Source organism: Diorhabda sublineata, chromosome X (assembly GCF_026230105.1).
Source record: "Diorhabda sublineata isolate icDioSubl1.1 chromosome X, icDioSubl1.1, whole genome shotgun sequence".
Classification (NCBI taxonomy): Eukaryota; Metazoa; Arthropoda; class Insecta; order Coleoptera; family Chrysomelidae; genus Diorhabda; species Diorhabda sublineata.
Window position 1 is genome coordinate 15,480,310 of NC_079485.1, and position 16,054 is coordinate 15,496,363.

Sequence of the window (16,054 nt, forward strand, 5' to 3'; positions counted from 1 at the left end):
CAAAAAGTCCAAATTGATTTAAATGTTGAATTGCAAATAAGCTAATAAAAGTTTAGAATATATAGCCCAAAATAATTATCTAGATATTGTTTTTGGAATATTTTATTATGAAAATAATTTGATGGATTCAAATTTCATTTAATATTACATCATAGTTACTATTGTAGTTTACAGAGTGATTGATTTGGGGAAAACTAACAAAAAATGTGAATTGCTATAACCGTAGAAGCGATTTTCATACCACCACTACACTAATACTTACAACTAAACTGTGTCTGATCTTTCGAGTCTTCCATATATTAATATCCGGCTCGAAAGGCCATAAAATGTATTTGTTGATGTAATTATACTGAACAGGTTGTTCAGAATATAACCAAAGGTGGTGGAAATTACAAATACTTTAAAAACATTTATAATCTATAATAACAGTCGCTACCATATGAGCAAAGTGTGTAATGCACACAGGATCCAAAATCCAGGGTCCAAGATTTGCAAAAACAAGAAACAAAAATTAATTTTAAAATAAAAGTTGACACATTTTTCCTATTAATACATGAACAATGCTTGGAGCTCTAAAAAAGCGATGCATCACCTGAGGCGTCTTTGAACCAGTTAGTTCACTGAAGCGTACAAAAAAAGCATAAAAATAAGTAATCCTAGTTACATGAAGAAAATTCTAGAAGGACATTTTTTATAAAACGCAATTGTATTAAATATAGTAAACACTTCATCAGCATTTATTTTATTATAAATATGACTTATTGTAAACAACTTGGCAATGTTTATAGTTAATTCGCTTGAGAGATTAATTGTAACCATTCAATAATTGTAATTTTGGTATCAAATAAATTTATAAAAATAAAATTTGAATACGTAGCCTATATAAAAACAAAATTCCGAGATAAAAAATTACCTAAATTTAAAAAGACAGAAATCGTAAAAGACTCTGGCATATTATTAGAAACAAATAAAGGAACTTATCATAAAAACATAATTAGAAAACCAAAAATTAAAACAGAAAAAATTGATACAAAATAATGAAGCTGACAACAGTATTAATATTACTACTACTTTACAAGACGACTAAGACAGAAGAAATAGAAATTACGGAAGTAAATAACTTGTTATTACCCATTAATTTAGGATCTAGTAATCTTATATATACTAAACACACTTTTATACATTATATAGATTTAGAATATATTCATAGACAAATTAATAATCTGAAACAATATTATTATAATTTAAAAAATAATTTATCTCAAGCGAACGCTACAAATCCTATTTCATATCATAATTTAGCTGAATAATCATTAAGTAGAACAGAAATTTTGATCAATACTTTAGATAGAAAATCTGAAATTATTTATCCAAATTTAAGATTAAAAAGAGGATTAATAAACGCAGTAGACAAAATAGATAAATGGGTTTTTGGAACTCTAGATTCGGACGATGAAGAAAGATACGATAATGCTATAAATGTTTTACAACAAAATCAAAAACAAATAATTCATGAAGTAAATTTACAAATATCACTACATAAAAAATTAATTGATCATTATAATAAATCGATTACGACTCTATGGAACAATCAACAGAAACTTTCTGATAATTTAGAGAAATTTCACATTTCGATAGAAAATAAAATAGTAACTTTGAATAACTTTATAACATTTCACAGTACAATTTCACAGGTTAATCTGGATTGTCAAAATTTAATTACATTGATTGACAATATTGAAAATGCAATAACATTTTCTAAATTAAATACGATTCATAGTTCAGTAATATTTAGTCAAGAAATTTTAGAAATGATGAAATATTTAAGTACTATTTATAATGAAAAACAAATCCCAAAATTTAATATTTTAACGTATTATCTCTTTCTTGGTTCACAAGTAACCTTTTCTAAATCTAAAATAATTTTTGCTACCCATGTTTCAATCCTTAAACCTAAAACCTATGAATTTTTCCATTTATATCCTGTCATCCAAAATCATACAATATTTATGCCTCCTCAACCTTACTTGGCCAGAAATCAAAAAGTAAATTTCATTAAAGAAGAATGTCCAGCATTAAAAGAAAAATATTATTGTAAAGAAACATTTAAGTTAAAAGACAATTGTACTATTGAACTGTTAAACAGACACTCTGGTGAAAATTGTGTTGTTAGTGAAATAAATCTTCAAGAAACTATATTAGAACAAGTGACAAATAACGAACTTTTAGTAATTCCAAATTCAGAAACCGAAGTGATTTCTAAATGTGTTTCGGACCATTATTTTAAAATAAGTTATCCATCAATTGTAAAAATTCCAAAGAACTGCAGTATTAAAATAGAAAGTGAAATTTTCTCAACTAATATACAAATCAAAAAAGGAAAATTGATAATATTACCAAAATTAAACTTCAAATTTTTAAATAATCAAATTTATAAATCTCCAAATTTAACCAATATAGATTTTGACAAATTAAACGAAATCAATAAAATTGCTAGAATATAAAACCAATTCATGAAATTTACAATTCGCAAAGCCATGTATCAATTGGACTAATTACTATAATAATAATAATTTGTGTAATTTTAATAACATTTTGGTTAATTCGTAAATATAAAAGTAAATTTGTAAGAAAACAGAAATTTGAAGAAAAGAAGAAAGAAGCCATGGAATTAGAAGAAAGAAGACAACAAGACATTAATTGTAACCATTCAATAATTGTAATTTTGGTATCAAATAAATTTTTAAAAATAAAATTTGATTACGGAAAAATATAATTTCCTATTAATTTTTATATTTAGAGTTATATTTATTTTGTCAAGTGTTGTATTGTGTTATATAATATTTTGTTCACTACTTTTTTTCTAAAAAATTAATTTCTTTTAATCCAAATATCTTGAAATGTAATGTACGTGTTTAAAAAAGTATAACTCGTTTAGTTTTTATGCTATCGATCTTTGTAGAAAACCATTTTCTGGAATTTTTCAAGAGCTATAAGATCAAATTAGTTTAATATTTTTTCTGCCTTCATTTTTGAAAGGGTTTAATCTGAAAGGGCTCGAATAAATTGCTGTTTACTCAAATATGTAAACTTGTTGATTATTATTGTGCTTATTTTAAAAGTTAATTCCAAATGAATACTAATTATTCCTTTGTTTCGTGAGCAAAAGAAACAATAGCTATTTTTTATTTTTCTATTGTACCTTGCTATCATTTTTGATTTTATTACAAAGTTACCTAGGTATTTGTTACCAAAAGTATCTGCATATTTTTTAAAATATCTGAGTACAAGTAGAAAGCAGTACTCATATATGTAGACCTTAAGCAATATTTCTATTATTTTTTCCTAAAAAAAATGTGATTTTTAGTTTTGGGTTATTTTCTAGTATTTATAAACAACATGTTTGTACCCCATTAGATGCGCATGCAAGCAAAAGATGCGCAGAACTAACTGCAGCGCTCAGAGGAGAGAGAGAACGATACACTATTTGTTTCATTTAGTCGGAACACCTTCCACCTCTAGGAACTGTCCATATAGAAGTATTACATATATGGTCATGTCACAAACATAACCTTAAAATGTATTGTAGCTCCTCGTTAGTTGATTTTGATTAGTTAGAACCTAAAAAATAAAATAATACTCACTTTTTCACAAAGATCTATGTGTAAAGACCACATCTTCAGTTCCACGACTTGTCCATCCTCTAGAACATTGAACCTGGTCAATTCCGACTTGATAATGTCCAAACAAAAATCTCCTGGCCAATTTCGCATATTATCTTTGATATTGTTTAACCTCAATTCCCTGTTGTTTATTAATAGAACGTATCTGTAATATTCCGGTACGGTATCGTCGGTGATCAAATTGGATAAAATCGTGTCGATTATGTCTAACCATACACGATTCCTCTTGACATGCTCTTCGGGAATACATTGCACCAAGTCGAATAATTGTTTCCAATCGATATATACAGTGTCCTCTTCGAGTTCTTGTCCGTTTTCTTGGCTATCGTTTGAAGGACGACTTACAAAAGCCCTGGCTAATTTTTCAAATTTTACACAGCGTTTTTTTATGATATCGGATATTTTTTGAGAACTGATTTCGTTCTGCAAAGCTGTTACTATCACGTTGTTGTTGTAAACGAGCTTCAAGTGACGTATTTTATTCAGTGATAGATAGTTCTTAAACACTCTTATTCTATCTTCGCTGATATCAACATTAACGTCTTGCACTGTATACATTTTAGACAAAATATAAGCCAATAACCAATTTCTTCTTTGTATATATGCGATAACGCCTTTGTTGGGTATGTACAGGTTATTTTCAGGGTACAATTCGTCTTTGGCAACGTTTTCTTGTGCGTGTAGATTAATTGTTGGAAAACAGTTACCAACTACGTGGTATAAATAGTCCAATTTCAACTTTCCAAAATACTTTTCGAACTCGCCTGGTTCTAGATGTCGTTCAAACAACAGTTTGCCCATCAGTAATGATCTATTAAATGGAATTAAGTTGAAATAGGAGGTGTTTTTACCTTTTGAAATGATATCTGATGTGTTTTGTTCGATATAGAGAATTCGAGAGAATGCTTTTAGATAATTATACAATTTAGATATGTATTTAATTGGATCTGTACCAGATTCACTATTTTCGCTTAGTAAATTGTTCAATTTCAATATACTTATATGACTTGGATGCCTGTTGTTCAATTCTCCAGGCTCACATATGCTCAAATCTGATATTACATCATTAATAGCCTGAGAGAGAAGTTTGTAAAATTCCTCTTGTTTAATATGCTTGTTCAAATCTAGTGGATAATGTGGTGATATGAGTAGCTGTCCAATGCTTAAATTCTTTCCTCTAGCAATTTCCCTAAACATAGTATTCAGTTTATTGTAAAATTTTACGTAGTTAGATGTTACATTATCCTCTAAAGAATAATTTTCTGCAGCTAGTTGGAGCATGATATCAGAATTTTCAAAGTTGTCTGGAAGAGTTATCGCTAAATCTAGCATATTCATAAACTTTTCATTTTCAGAAGTGTAATGTTTAAAAAAATAATATTTCTCCAAAAGGATATCAAGTCTCTGTTTCATTTGACGATTGGCAGTCACTTCATTTCTTTCAAAAAATTGCTCTACAATCTTATCAATGGCTAGATCAAAATTGGTAACAGATATTTTTGGATCTACTTTTTTAATTGCTTTTATCTTGAATGTTTTCTTGAGATTATCACGGAGGTTTATCAAGCTTTCAGAAAAGTGCAACTCGCATATTAATTGGGGATCTTCTATTGAAAAAATCTAAAAAAAAATAATTTATATTTTTTGAATGACTTGGAAAAATACCAAAAAAACAGTGGCTTTTCATTTTTGAATAAAGCAACTCGCTCATATATATATATATATATATATATATATATATATATATATATATATATATATATATATATATATATATATATATACAGTGCTTTTCAGATAAAAGTATCCACCTTTAATAACTTTTGTAATACTGGTATTTAGAAAAAATCCAAAAACACGTCAATTTATGTTGGAAGGGGCAAGCATTATGGCTTATTTAAACTTACTGGAAAAGCCACCCCCTCACCCCTAGCAGCATCCCCTTTATTTTTTTAAATTACTTTTCATATTTTTTATGTAAAATTTGGATACTCCTCTTTGAGCTGATTTCAAAAATGTATAATACTTGTAGGTTAAAGTGGTTAGTTTATGAGATAAACAATTTTTCTTTTAAGAGCACAAATTTTACTTATTATTTACTTTCACCTTATTTGCCTGTACTAAAATGGGTTGTACAACAGTTCAAACTCTTTAATCTATTTAACTGTGCTATTTATTCTACTTAAAAAATCCAAACAACAAAAAACTCTACTTTTTATTAAAGTTTGAAATTGTCAACTAGAATTTGTAGTCACTATTGATAGTGTAATTTGATACATTATCTATTTTGTTTCTCTGAAATGGTTTACTCTTTGCAAGAAAGAATTGAAATTGTAGGTTTATACTACCAAAATAATAATTGTGCAAGAGCTGCTGCTAGAATATTTAACGAATTACATGACGGAAGATATGCAATTCATAAGTATGTAATTTAACTGATGGAGAAATTTACCACAACAGGGTCTGTTTGCAATAAAGTGCATAAGCGAGAGGGACTCGTAAATAACGAAGCAATCCAAGTGGCAATTTTAGGGCAAGTCAGCTTAGAGGCTCAACAACCCCAATCGTTGTCAACAATAAGTAGAGCGATCGGTGTTTCATCTTCTACAGTTTTCCGAGTTCTACATAAATTCAAGTACCACCCATACAAAGTTAAGTTGGTGCACGAGTTGAATTAAGATGAATCAATGACGCAAATTATCAATAACAATCCACAATTGTTAAACAATATTTGCTTTTCTGATGAATGCTCATGGTCATTAAATGGCTTAGTAAGTAGGCATAATTGTAGATATTGGGCTGAAAGTGATCCACATATTATGCGTGAATTCCATACACAACATCCCCAAAAGTTAAACGTTTGGTGTGGTATCCTAGGTGACCACATTGTCGGACCTTTCTTCATCAACGGAAATTTAAATGGTGAATCATATCTTGAGTTACTCAGGGAAGGGGTTGACCCACGTATTACAACAATAATAGAAAATGATGATAACCTTTCCGAAGATTTACTGGTATTTCAACAAGACGGAGCTCCCCCACACTATGCTATGCCTGTCCGACAATTTTTAAACGAAACATTCCCCGCTCGTTGGATAGGTAGAAGGGGACAGATGATGGAGTGGCCACCTAGGTCACCGGATTTAACACCCCTAGACTTCTTTTTATGGGGGTATTTAAAAACAAAAGTTTATGCTACCCAACCAGAATCTCTGGATGATTTACGAGAGAGGATAGAAAATGAATGTCGACAATTAAATCCAGCCGTATTAAGCAATGTCAGAGAGGCATTTCAAAATAGATTATACCATTGTATGGAAGTGAATGGTACTCATTTTGAACACTTATTGTAACTTCATAATAAATAGCACAGTTAAAAAGATTAAAGAGTTTGAACTGTTGTACAACCCATTTTAGTACAGGCAAATAAGGTGAAAGTAAATAATAAGTAAAATTTGTGCTCTTAAAAGAAAAATTGTTTATCTCATAAACTAACCACTTTAACCTACAAGTATTATACATTTTTGAAATCAGCTCAAAGAGGAGTATCCAAATCTTACATAAAAAATATGAAAAGTAATTTAAAAAAATAAAGGGGATGCTGCTAGGGCTGAAGGGGTGGCTTTTCCAGTAAGTTTAAATAAGCCATAATGCTTGCCCCTTCCAACATAAATTGACGTGTTTTTGGATTTTTTCTAAATACCAGTATTACAAAAGTTATTAAAGGTGGATACTTTTATCTGAAAAGCACTGTATATATATAATATGTAATATATATATATATATATATATATATATATATATATATATAAAATTATAACGAACCTCTCCTATAATAAAATTTCCCCTATCAACTCTTATATCACCCCTACAAATTGGTAAGTAAAATTCATTTTTTTCTCAAATTTAAGTAAAGATTAAAAAACTCAACCAGCGATATTTTTTTCCAACTTTCTGTTACATTATTAGGAAGTAAAATTGGTAACCCTTATGTAGTGTGATTATACCTTTAGTCTTGAGAACCAGCCCGCGGAAAGAAGACAAGCAAAGTATATAATCTTGGACAAACAGTCACGAATGGCCTGATCAGAGAGGTTAGAAATGAGTGGCAATAAATTTATAAATGAATATAGTATAAACAAAAGTAAAGTAAAACCAAAACATTTAATTTATTAATTGTTGTGACTGTCATGGTGAAAGCACTGTTATCGTGAAATTCGAACAGGAATAAGATGATACCATGCCTGCGTAGTTTGAAGTGATTTTTTTATTACTTCACTTTTTTCCAAGTTATTTAACCTTGCGTCAGATTATAAAAAACTACTGTCAATAAAATCAGTGTTCATCCAATTTTACTGTTGTGATCGTCTACACCTTAATATTAATTATTTATCATCAATATTTTTTTCGAAATTTAATTTTATAATTTTTTTCTTAAAATGAAAAACAATATTACGTTGTATGTGTACGTTGTTCAATAATTATATTATGTATGGAATTATTGCGTGAGGGTTATGTTGCAAATGCAGAAAAATAAATAAATAGAGAAAGTATAGAGTCTAGTGAAATACCTCTAAACTTGAAAGATATGCTATATGAATATGGATCGTCCAACAGTTTTACAAGACATGAATTTATATCTATTCTAAGAATAGGCAAAAACTAACCATTAAATAGGGCTTTCTTTCCTAAAGGTTTCTTTTAAAAAGATGTGGATTTCAGAAAAGAAAATGTGTAAGTTTGTGCCTTATTGTCATATGTTCCCGTGTTATTCTAATCTAATTCTATGTATAAGTAACTTCAATTGCCTCTAAAAAAATTAACTTTATGTTTTGTCTGGTTTATAGTAATAAATACGATCAAAAAATTTGAAAAACTATACTAATTCTGAATATTAACAGATGAGACAATAAACAATATACAAAGAACAGTAATAAGAGATATGAGGTACGTCTAAAGTTGATAAAATTAGTAAATTAAAAATAATAATGACTGACATTGAGATAGGAGCAAAACAAGACACATTATTGAATTATAGTAGGAATGAAACAAGATGGTCATGTTAAGACAGTGTTTCTTAACCTTTTTGTGCCATGCCCATCCAAGCCTTTCTAAAATACTTATGTCCCTCCTATGTAACATGTACACAATTTTTAATAATAAAAAATTGAATTGTAAAATTAATAAACTTAAACGATTGGTGCTACGAAGAAATTACTAGGAAATTGTTAACGAAACAGAGTAAGTAAATTTTCGAACATATAATGGAAAACTATAATTCAAATTCGACATAATTTTAATAAGATTTTAATTAAAAGCAGAACCTCCCTTTACCCTTCAACTCATTAAAAACTGATAACATTAATTTATATAAAAGACCACATTAATATGTAATCTACTACTAAATACACACGCAGGTATAAAAAAAAATACTTCTTATAGTCAGTTGGCGTCAGTCGACTGACCCTTGGCGTTTGAGACTGGTTAAACTTGTATAGAGTCTATTTTCAAATTGCCCTCCTAAGGGGCGTGGGCGTAGGAAAGCACTGCGTTTAAACCATCCGAGAAACTTGGATAAAAGTAAAATATAACAGAAATTTATTAAATTCGATGAATGAATAATAAGATGGATAAAAACTTTTTACTGATAGTGTATATAATACTTAATTTAAACACATCGAGTTTTCCATGTTTCTTTTATAATATAAAAGATATTACATAAAAATATCTGACTGGTCAGGAATCTTCATTTTCCCTGTTCTACAACAATTTCAAACAATATGGTCCTCATGAATATGGGGTTTTGTGAATATTCAAGAATCAATTATTAAATTTAGTTTTTACCATAACAAATAAAAGGTAATATTTTCCTGTACAAACGTCAAATACTTTTTACAGACCTATCAACATTGACAGGTGTTTATTTAAAAGATTCTGTATAGACATTCCAAAATGATAATATTCAAAACTTACATAATATTCTTATTTTTATTGAAAATACAACAAATATGCAGCATATGGCCTCCAGATTTCAGTGTTGACTTGTCCAATGAAGAAGTATTTGTAATTTCAGATCCTTTGGAAAGAAGTGAATTAAAAGATGTATATGATGAAGAAGAAATGATTAAAAAAGAGGAAATTAAGAAACTAAATGTACAATCCGATGCCGATAAATATTATAATTTGCACAGGAACCAAAACAATGATAAAAAACCCACCATTAAGTTTGAATCTCGGAAGAAACGTGTGTATGAAGAATTTAACACTGATAAGGAGTATGAGGAACCTTTTAAAGGAGAATTTTCAAATGTAAGTTGTCTGTTATGAAAATAATTGATGTTATTAAACATTCTCAAGTGATTTGTTATTTTTTACGGATTAGAAGGATGACGTAATTTATTTTGACGTCGAGGCTATCGGTTTACCTAGTATGAAAAGAAAACGAAGTGAATACAAGAATAATTCAGATGAAAACTATGATTACTTAAAATTACAAGCTGAATTTGATAAACAAATCAAAGAAGTTGTTAAATCTAATGATACATTAAACTACACCAATGTTAAAGAAGAAGAATCTGTTAAAGATATTTTGAAAGAACTGGTAGAGATAAAGAAACCTAGAAATTGTACTGAAGAAGAAAGAAAAGGGATAGGTATCTCTTCTTCTAGAATACTCATATTTACACTCCACATTTTTGCTGAAACTTGTGTATACATATATGTTGATTAAATTTTAGGTTTGGCTGCTGTAGAGTGTTTGTGGAGTGATTTACAAAAACCAAAGTTGAAAAGTCACGTATTAGAAAGAATATTAAGAATAGTCTTGATATGGATCTGTGTTTACTTAGTCATTGCGCTTCCATGTTGGTGTCAATATGGTAAATATATAACTATTTGTTAATAATAACAAAAAAATCAAGATGTATTTCAGGATGGTGTTGCTGCTGTTTCACATGCAAATTTTGTAAACCACGTGAAAGCATTGAAGAAGTTAAACAATTTTTTGCACAAAATCCACCAGGAACATTTCACGATAAAGATGGAAATGTCATCAAATACACCCCAACCAAATACGAAAAATACGCTCAAAAGAAGCTCGAAAATCAATTAAGAAATTTATGAAATAACAATTTGTAAATAAAAGTTATTTACTATTGTAAAAATTTTAATTCTTTCATTTCCACCTAATATAAACATAAAGTTTGTGAAGAATAACAAAATTAGTATGACAGAAATAATTATTCAAAAAGAAATTGAAAAGAGCACTTACCTTGACGACTTGGAAGGCCCCTGCAAAGTCATATTTCTTTACACACATTTGTATTAACGATTCAGGTGTTGAAAGCATATATTTCATAAGATATTTATCACATTTTTCATTATCTTTGACATTCCGTATTAATTCCATTCTCCATATTGCATCTGATATAACTTTATGCAATTGACTTAATCGTTGATGCTCAGGAGAGTCCTTTGAAGGTATATTTTTAGTTTTAATTTCTTCCAAAACATCTTTGACCAGATATATAATCAATCTAACTTCTTTTTCTTCACAAATAAGTGTACTTTCATTGATTTCTGAATGTAGATGGTAGGTTTCTATGAACAGAGATGCAAATACATCTTCCAAAAGTTCTAACTGTAGAGTAAAATTTGTAATATTCAACAGTTTTTCTCTTATTTCTCTCACTGTCTCACTTATATTCAAATTTGGTGTTTTAGTGATGCAATCTAATAATTTTTTCAAAATAGAAAAAGCTTCAAATTGTATACATTGCACATTAAAAGTTTCGAATATTTCTTCTTCTTCCTTTATCAATTCATATAATTCTTCAAGACAGGATTGTTTTAAATCTAAGTAATTTGAAAATGTTTCTAAAGCTGAATGCTTTTGAAAAAAGTTAAAAACTTCTCGTGTAACAACTAAAGTTTCATTAGTTTTAATATATTCGATTATTTTAACAGCATATTCAATTTTTCTAAAGTATCTATTCCAATATGTTTCAATATCTTCTTTATTCAAGTTTTTCAATAAATTCTTGATATGGTCAACATCGAATTCATTGAAATTTGTTAAATTAATAAGCTGCAGTATAAGTATTTTATTAGATATTGTTCTATTTGGTATATAAATTCTGTCAGTTGATAATATCTGTGAAAACCAATGATTCTTTTTACACAAACAATAGTCAAATAATTTTGTGGGATTTTTGATATTAATCCCTATGGTATTGTCAATATACCTAAGAAACTTATTTAGGAGTACAAAATTTTGATTTCCAATTATTGATAAATATAAAATATCTTCTTTAATAATATCTCTCTCACATAAATCATAAATTTTTGGTAGTATATATTCTGTAAGATATCCATGTTGATATTTGTTAGTTAATTCAAATTCACTAATACGCTTGTAAAGTAAATTAACTTGTCTGCCATGTTCACTATCACGTTTTGATACTTTTTCTAAGGTTTTCAAAATCTCCTCCATACTAAAAGAAAGGTTTTTTGTTAAAAAGGAAACTCACACAACTCAAAATATTGAAATTTCTACACGTTTATTGTGTAATTGTAAAAAATCAACTTTCATAATAATAAAAAAATGACAAAAATATAAAAAAACATTTTGGTTCCACTTACTTACGTTATAGTTAAAAAATCACATTCCGTTTAATACTTTCCAATGATATAACAACACATTAAAATTTTAAGCCTACAATATTAGTCAATTCCATTTATCCTTTATCTTCATTCCTTCAATCACTAATTAGTAATAATAAAAACAACTTATTTATTTGGGTCAGTCAATCATTATTGGATGACTAAACTACTTCAGAAACGTTTACACCCAAGGTTAAAATACGGATATAAAAACAACAAAAAACAAAGTTTTAATTTTGTCACTTTAATATTTGAATTTTATTTTGTGCACACAAAAGTTTACCAGTTTAATGTTTACCAGCAAAATATATGTTACGGAAACATAGTCTAAGAAACAGTGAGAGGGAGAATAATAAATATTTTATTTTTAATATTCTAAAATGTTTCTCATAATATCAATATATAGGGCGGACTCCACATTATATTTCAATTATCTTGAAAACTGGGTGTAGCTTAAAAATCAAAGTGAAACTTATGTTGGGATGCATAGGTTATAGATACAATGCTTTTACGTTCTTACGATATAAATAAGAATTTAACTATAATCGAGAATTCATATGAAAGTAATATTGCAGCGGAGATTCACTATGATGGATCAAAGCAAAACGACTAGTAATGTCAGGAAAACATTAAGCTTGACAACAGTGGAAAGATCACGTCTGCAATCTACGTGCAATTGATGCCTGTGTAAACGTAGTTTATCTTCTTTTTTTATTAGTAAATGGTCTTATCTTATTTACAGTAGTCAACAAACATTCTAAATAAATAATTTGACAAAACTAACAAATTCAAACTAAACAGAAGAATTATGTTTCCGACGTGAACTTTTATTTTTGTTTATTTGTATTATAAGAATATGAACTTTTCACCTTAATAATTTCAATTGCTAAATTAACCTTTGTGCCATTTTTAAAGTAAAATGTATTCTACTGTTACTGTGTTCACTATAATTTTTTCTGTGATATTAGGAAATTTTTTATGTAAGTTAAAACAAATGTATATTATACGCATTAATAAAATTATTGACTTCATCACGCTTTTAATACATATGTTTTTTCCATTCCTATTCAATTATAATATAAAATATCCATTTTATTAAGAAGCATGTGATTTCTCCTATTCATTGGTATAAGCATGATTGGGCATATAATTATCTATTAATACACACCTAGCACTAACAAAACATTTAATTTCTCTTTCCACATTAAACTAAATGTAATTTAATAATATAAAACAGGTGCTGACGTAAATAATAGAAATATACACCAGAATGCATGGCAAAGGGTAAATACCTCCATTTACGATTACAATACCCAAGTGTGGCCAGCATTAGGAAGCAGAAAAAATCAGCAAAATGTACAAACTTCAACTAAAATTCCCCAGTGGATTCGTCCAAATGATGGACCAAATTGGGTGAGAAACCCCCCTTCACCACAAAACTCTAAAAATTCCTCTCAACACTCAAATATTCCATCTAAAAATTCAATAACTTCTGTGGAAAATTCTAATATTAAACCTCAACTTAATTCCAATATTAATCCTCCACGAAATTCAAACACAAGGCCCACAGATTATAATACCATGTTTTTAAATAATGAAAGAAGTCCTAATAGAAATACGGGCTCAACAAATTCTAGATCTAATAGTGATAATGTACAGCCTACCCAAAAAAGAACAAATGGAAATTTTGCTGGAGGAAATAGTATAATCTTTTCAGGGTCTGCAATAACTAATACAGAAGGTAATAAAGGTAAAAAACAAGAAACTGGTTCTAGCCAACCTGATGATATTGACGATAATGAATTACGACAGTTTTCAGAAGATTTGTTAAGTAAAGATTCTAATAATGCTGCCCAATACGTAAACGTCAATTTACAAGGTATTACCACTTCAAGATCCACTGCAGATCAAGCTCCTTTACCGTAAGTTTTTTTATTGCTCAAATTTTTGTGTAAATATTCATGAACTATTTATTACTTCGAAAGCGAAAGTAGAAATTGTTGCCTATTTCAAAATGTAATTAGTGTGAATTATAGTTTATTTTACTACATTGGGAAATGTAGCTATTGGAACTAATGTTGGTTTTCTATCTATAGATTTGATTTTGAAATACACATAAGTTTAAATATATCATGTTTTAGTAAATAATTTTGCATATATTTTGAGTAATTGTAACCAATAGGTAATAATATTGATGGGAGTAACTCAGTTTTTGTACTTGTAGGCTTCTCAGTATTAACAAAGCCGCTTATTCCATTCCATCAATTTCAAAATTACTCCTTTTGTATAATAATTACATAGTGGAATCAAATCAGAATGAAGTCTATACCGCTCAAGAAAAAAATGAAGAAAATGATCTATTGGATATAATCTTACAAACACCTGTTATGCAATACACTAGAAATTTTTTGATTGGTAAAGGTAATGTACCATAGATTATAATTTTTCATACAGGGTGAATCATTTGGGGTGATGTCATATTTGAAAATAAACTTTGAAAAACAAATTCCATATTTAATATTTTAAATATTTATATAAGGTGATTGCTCTGTAAATTTGTTAGTAGTAGGTTTGGATTTGTTTAGAACACACAGATAACAGTTTGTAATGTTGACAGATCTATAAGTGATACTATTTCTAATTTTCTTTAATTCTCTTTAAATTGAATGTTCATTTTTGGAAAACTATGTATTCAAAACAAAAAAATCATTCATTATACGCCAATTTTGTAATAAGTATATCTCTTCAAGTGATGTGATTTTTAAGGTAAAATTGGAAGGGATCCAAAAGAATTTAAAGATTTGTTGCGTCGGATTTGGTTCAACATGTATTCTAGAGGAGGAGGAAAAATTGGATCCAGTGGTTTTGAACACGTTTTTTTAACAGAACTGAAAAATAATCAAGTGTCTGGTTTACACAACTGGATCTATTTCAATGAAGAAGAACAAAAAAACAATGCCAATTATTTAGGATATATGAAAAAAATTGATTTGAGTGGTGTAAGTTGACTAAAAATCTTTCTGTTTTTGTTTCATATTATGTAATTACTTATTTTTAGAAAGGAGCTATACTAAAATTCCATTTCACTTTTCAAGGAGTTGATAAACCAGTAGGCTCAATGTTCATTGGTACAAGTCCCGAGTTAGAAATTGCTTTGTACTCTACATGTTTCATTTTGAGACCAGATAAAATTTGCCCTTTGAAAATGAATGGAAACAGGTTCATAATAAGGACTTATACCTACAGATACAGAGGGAAGAATATGATTGGAAGTGCTTTTCCAGAAATATAGATTTTATTTTAACTTTAATATAATAATTAGATTTAATAAAAGATGCTTTTTCATGATGGATGTTTGTTCAATATAATCACCTTTCAGGTACACAGTACCAATATGTCTCATTCCAAACATCCTTTTCACGAACACTGACATTTATATGTATCCACTATTAAATTTAATTCCATTTCTAATCACAAATGAAAAAACGAAACGTACCCTCAATCTTTTGTCAATTATCTTATGGGGTGTCCAGCTTAAGGTCATGTTTAGCCTCCGTAACTGGTAATATCCCTTAATTTGTTCCCAATTGAACATGTATACGTTATACTAGGTGGAAGGTATACTTAGACTGAGTACTCGATTTCTGTGTTACTGTATATGTAATCTAATTGTTATATGCCGTGTTTGAGAAAAAAAAGATTTGTGGAAA

At 28.5% G+C, this 16,054-nt stretch overlaps 3 protein-coding genes across 5 annotated transcripts in view; 2 read left to right on the top strand and 1 right to left on the bottom strand.

The window, feature by feature from the left end:
* Positions 1-12,521, bottom strand: part of LOC130451534 (zinc finger FYVE domain-containing protein 26 homolog) — a 30,244-nt gene extending 17,723 nt beyond the window's left edge. Inside the window, exons 1-3 of one of the 2 annotated variants that reach the window (XM_056790610.1) lie at positions 12,324-12,508; positions 10,954-12,175; positions 3,645-5,303 (exon numbers count right to left, since the gene is read on the bottom strand). In XM_056790610.1, the coding sequence (XP_056646588.1) occupies positions 3,645-5,303; positions 10,954-12,174 (2,880 nt within the window). In that variant the 5' untranslated portion in view covers position 12,175; positions 12,324-12,508. Of the gene's footprint in view, positions 1-3,644; positions 5,304-10,953; positions 12,176-12,323 lie in introns of both variants that reach the window. The other variant, XM_056790611.1, reaches the window with a different exon arrangement.
* On the top strand, positions 10,084-10,805 carry LOC130451536 (uncharacterized). Its single transcript, XM_056790612.1, has 3 exons — positions 10,084-10,336; positions 10,421-10,561; positions 10,615-10,805. Exons 1-3 carry the CDS (start codon positions 10,114-10,116, stop codon positions 10,803-10,805), a joined length of 555 nt encoding a protein of 184 aa, XP_056646590.1. The 5' UTR covers positions 10,084-10,113.
* Positions 12,522-13,056: 535 nt separating the features above from the next.
* Positions 13,057-15,692, top strand: LOC130451537 (endoribonuclease CG2145-like). 2 transcript variants are annotated; one of them, XM_056790613.1, is made up of 5 exons: positions 13,057-13,324; positions 13,582-14,266; positions 14,569-14,765; positions 15,111-15,343; positions 15,403-15,692. In XM_056790613.1, exons 1-5 carry the CDS (start codon positions 13,264-13,266, stop codon positions 15,634-15,636), a joined length of 1,410 nt encoding a protein of 469 aa, XP_056646591.1. In that variant the 5' UTR covers positions 13,057-13,263; the 3' UTR covers positions 15,637-15,692. The 2 variants fall into 2 exon arrangements, with proteins under 2 accessions (XP_056646591.1, XP_056646592.1); XM_056790614.1 differs by having other exon boundaries at positions 13,063-13,324; positions 14,062-14,266.
* The last annotated feature ends 362 nt before the right edge of the window (positions 15,693-16,054 follow it).

What these genes read in the sequence shown, in the direction of transcription:
- LOC130451537 (XM_056790613.1), top strand. Translation starts at nt 13,264, where the DNA reads ATGTATTCTACTGTTACTGTGTTCACTATAATTTTTTCTGTGATATTA. An exon ending in GATATTAGGAAATTTTTTAT is followed by an intron (nt 13,325 to 13,581) that starts GTAAGTTAAAAC and finishes AATATAAAACAG; the next exon opens with GTGCTGACGTAAATAATAGA. An exon ending in AAATTTTTTGATTGGTAAAG is followed by an intron (nt 14,766 to 15,110) that starts GTAATGTACCAT and finishes GTGATTTTTAAG; the next exon opens with GTAAAATTGGAAGGGATCCA.
- LOC130451536 (XM_056790612.1), top strand. Translation starts at nt 10,114, where the DNA reads ATGAAAAGAAAACGAAGTGAATACAAGAATAATTCAGATGAAAACTAT. An exon ending in AGAAGAAAGAAAAGGGATAG is followed by an intron (nt 10,337 to 10,420) that starts GTATCTCTTCTT and finishes ATTAAATTTTAG; the next exon opens with GTTTGGCTGCTGTAGAGTGT. An exon ending in TCCATGTTGGTGTCAATATG is followed by an intron (nt 10,562 to 10,614) that starts GTAAATATATAA and finishes GATGTATTTCAG; the next exon opens with GATGGTGTTGCTGCTGTTTC.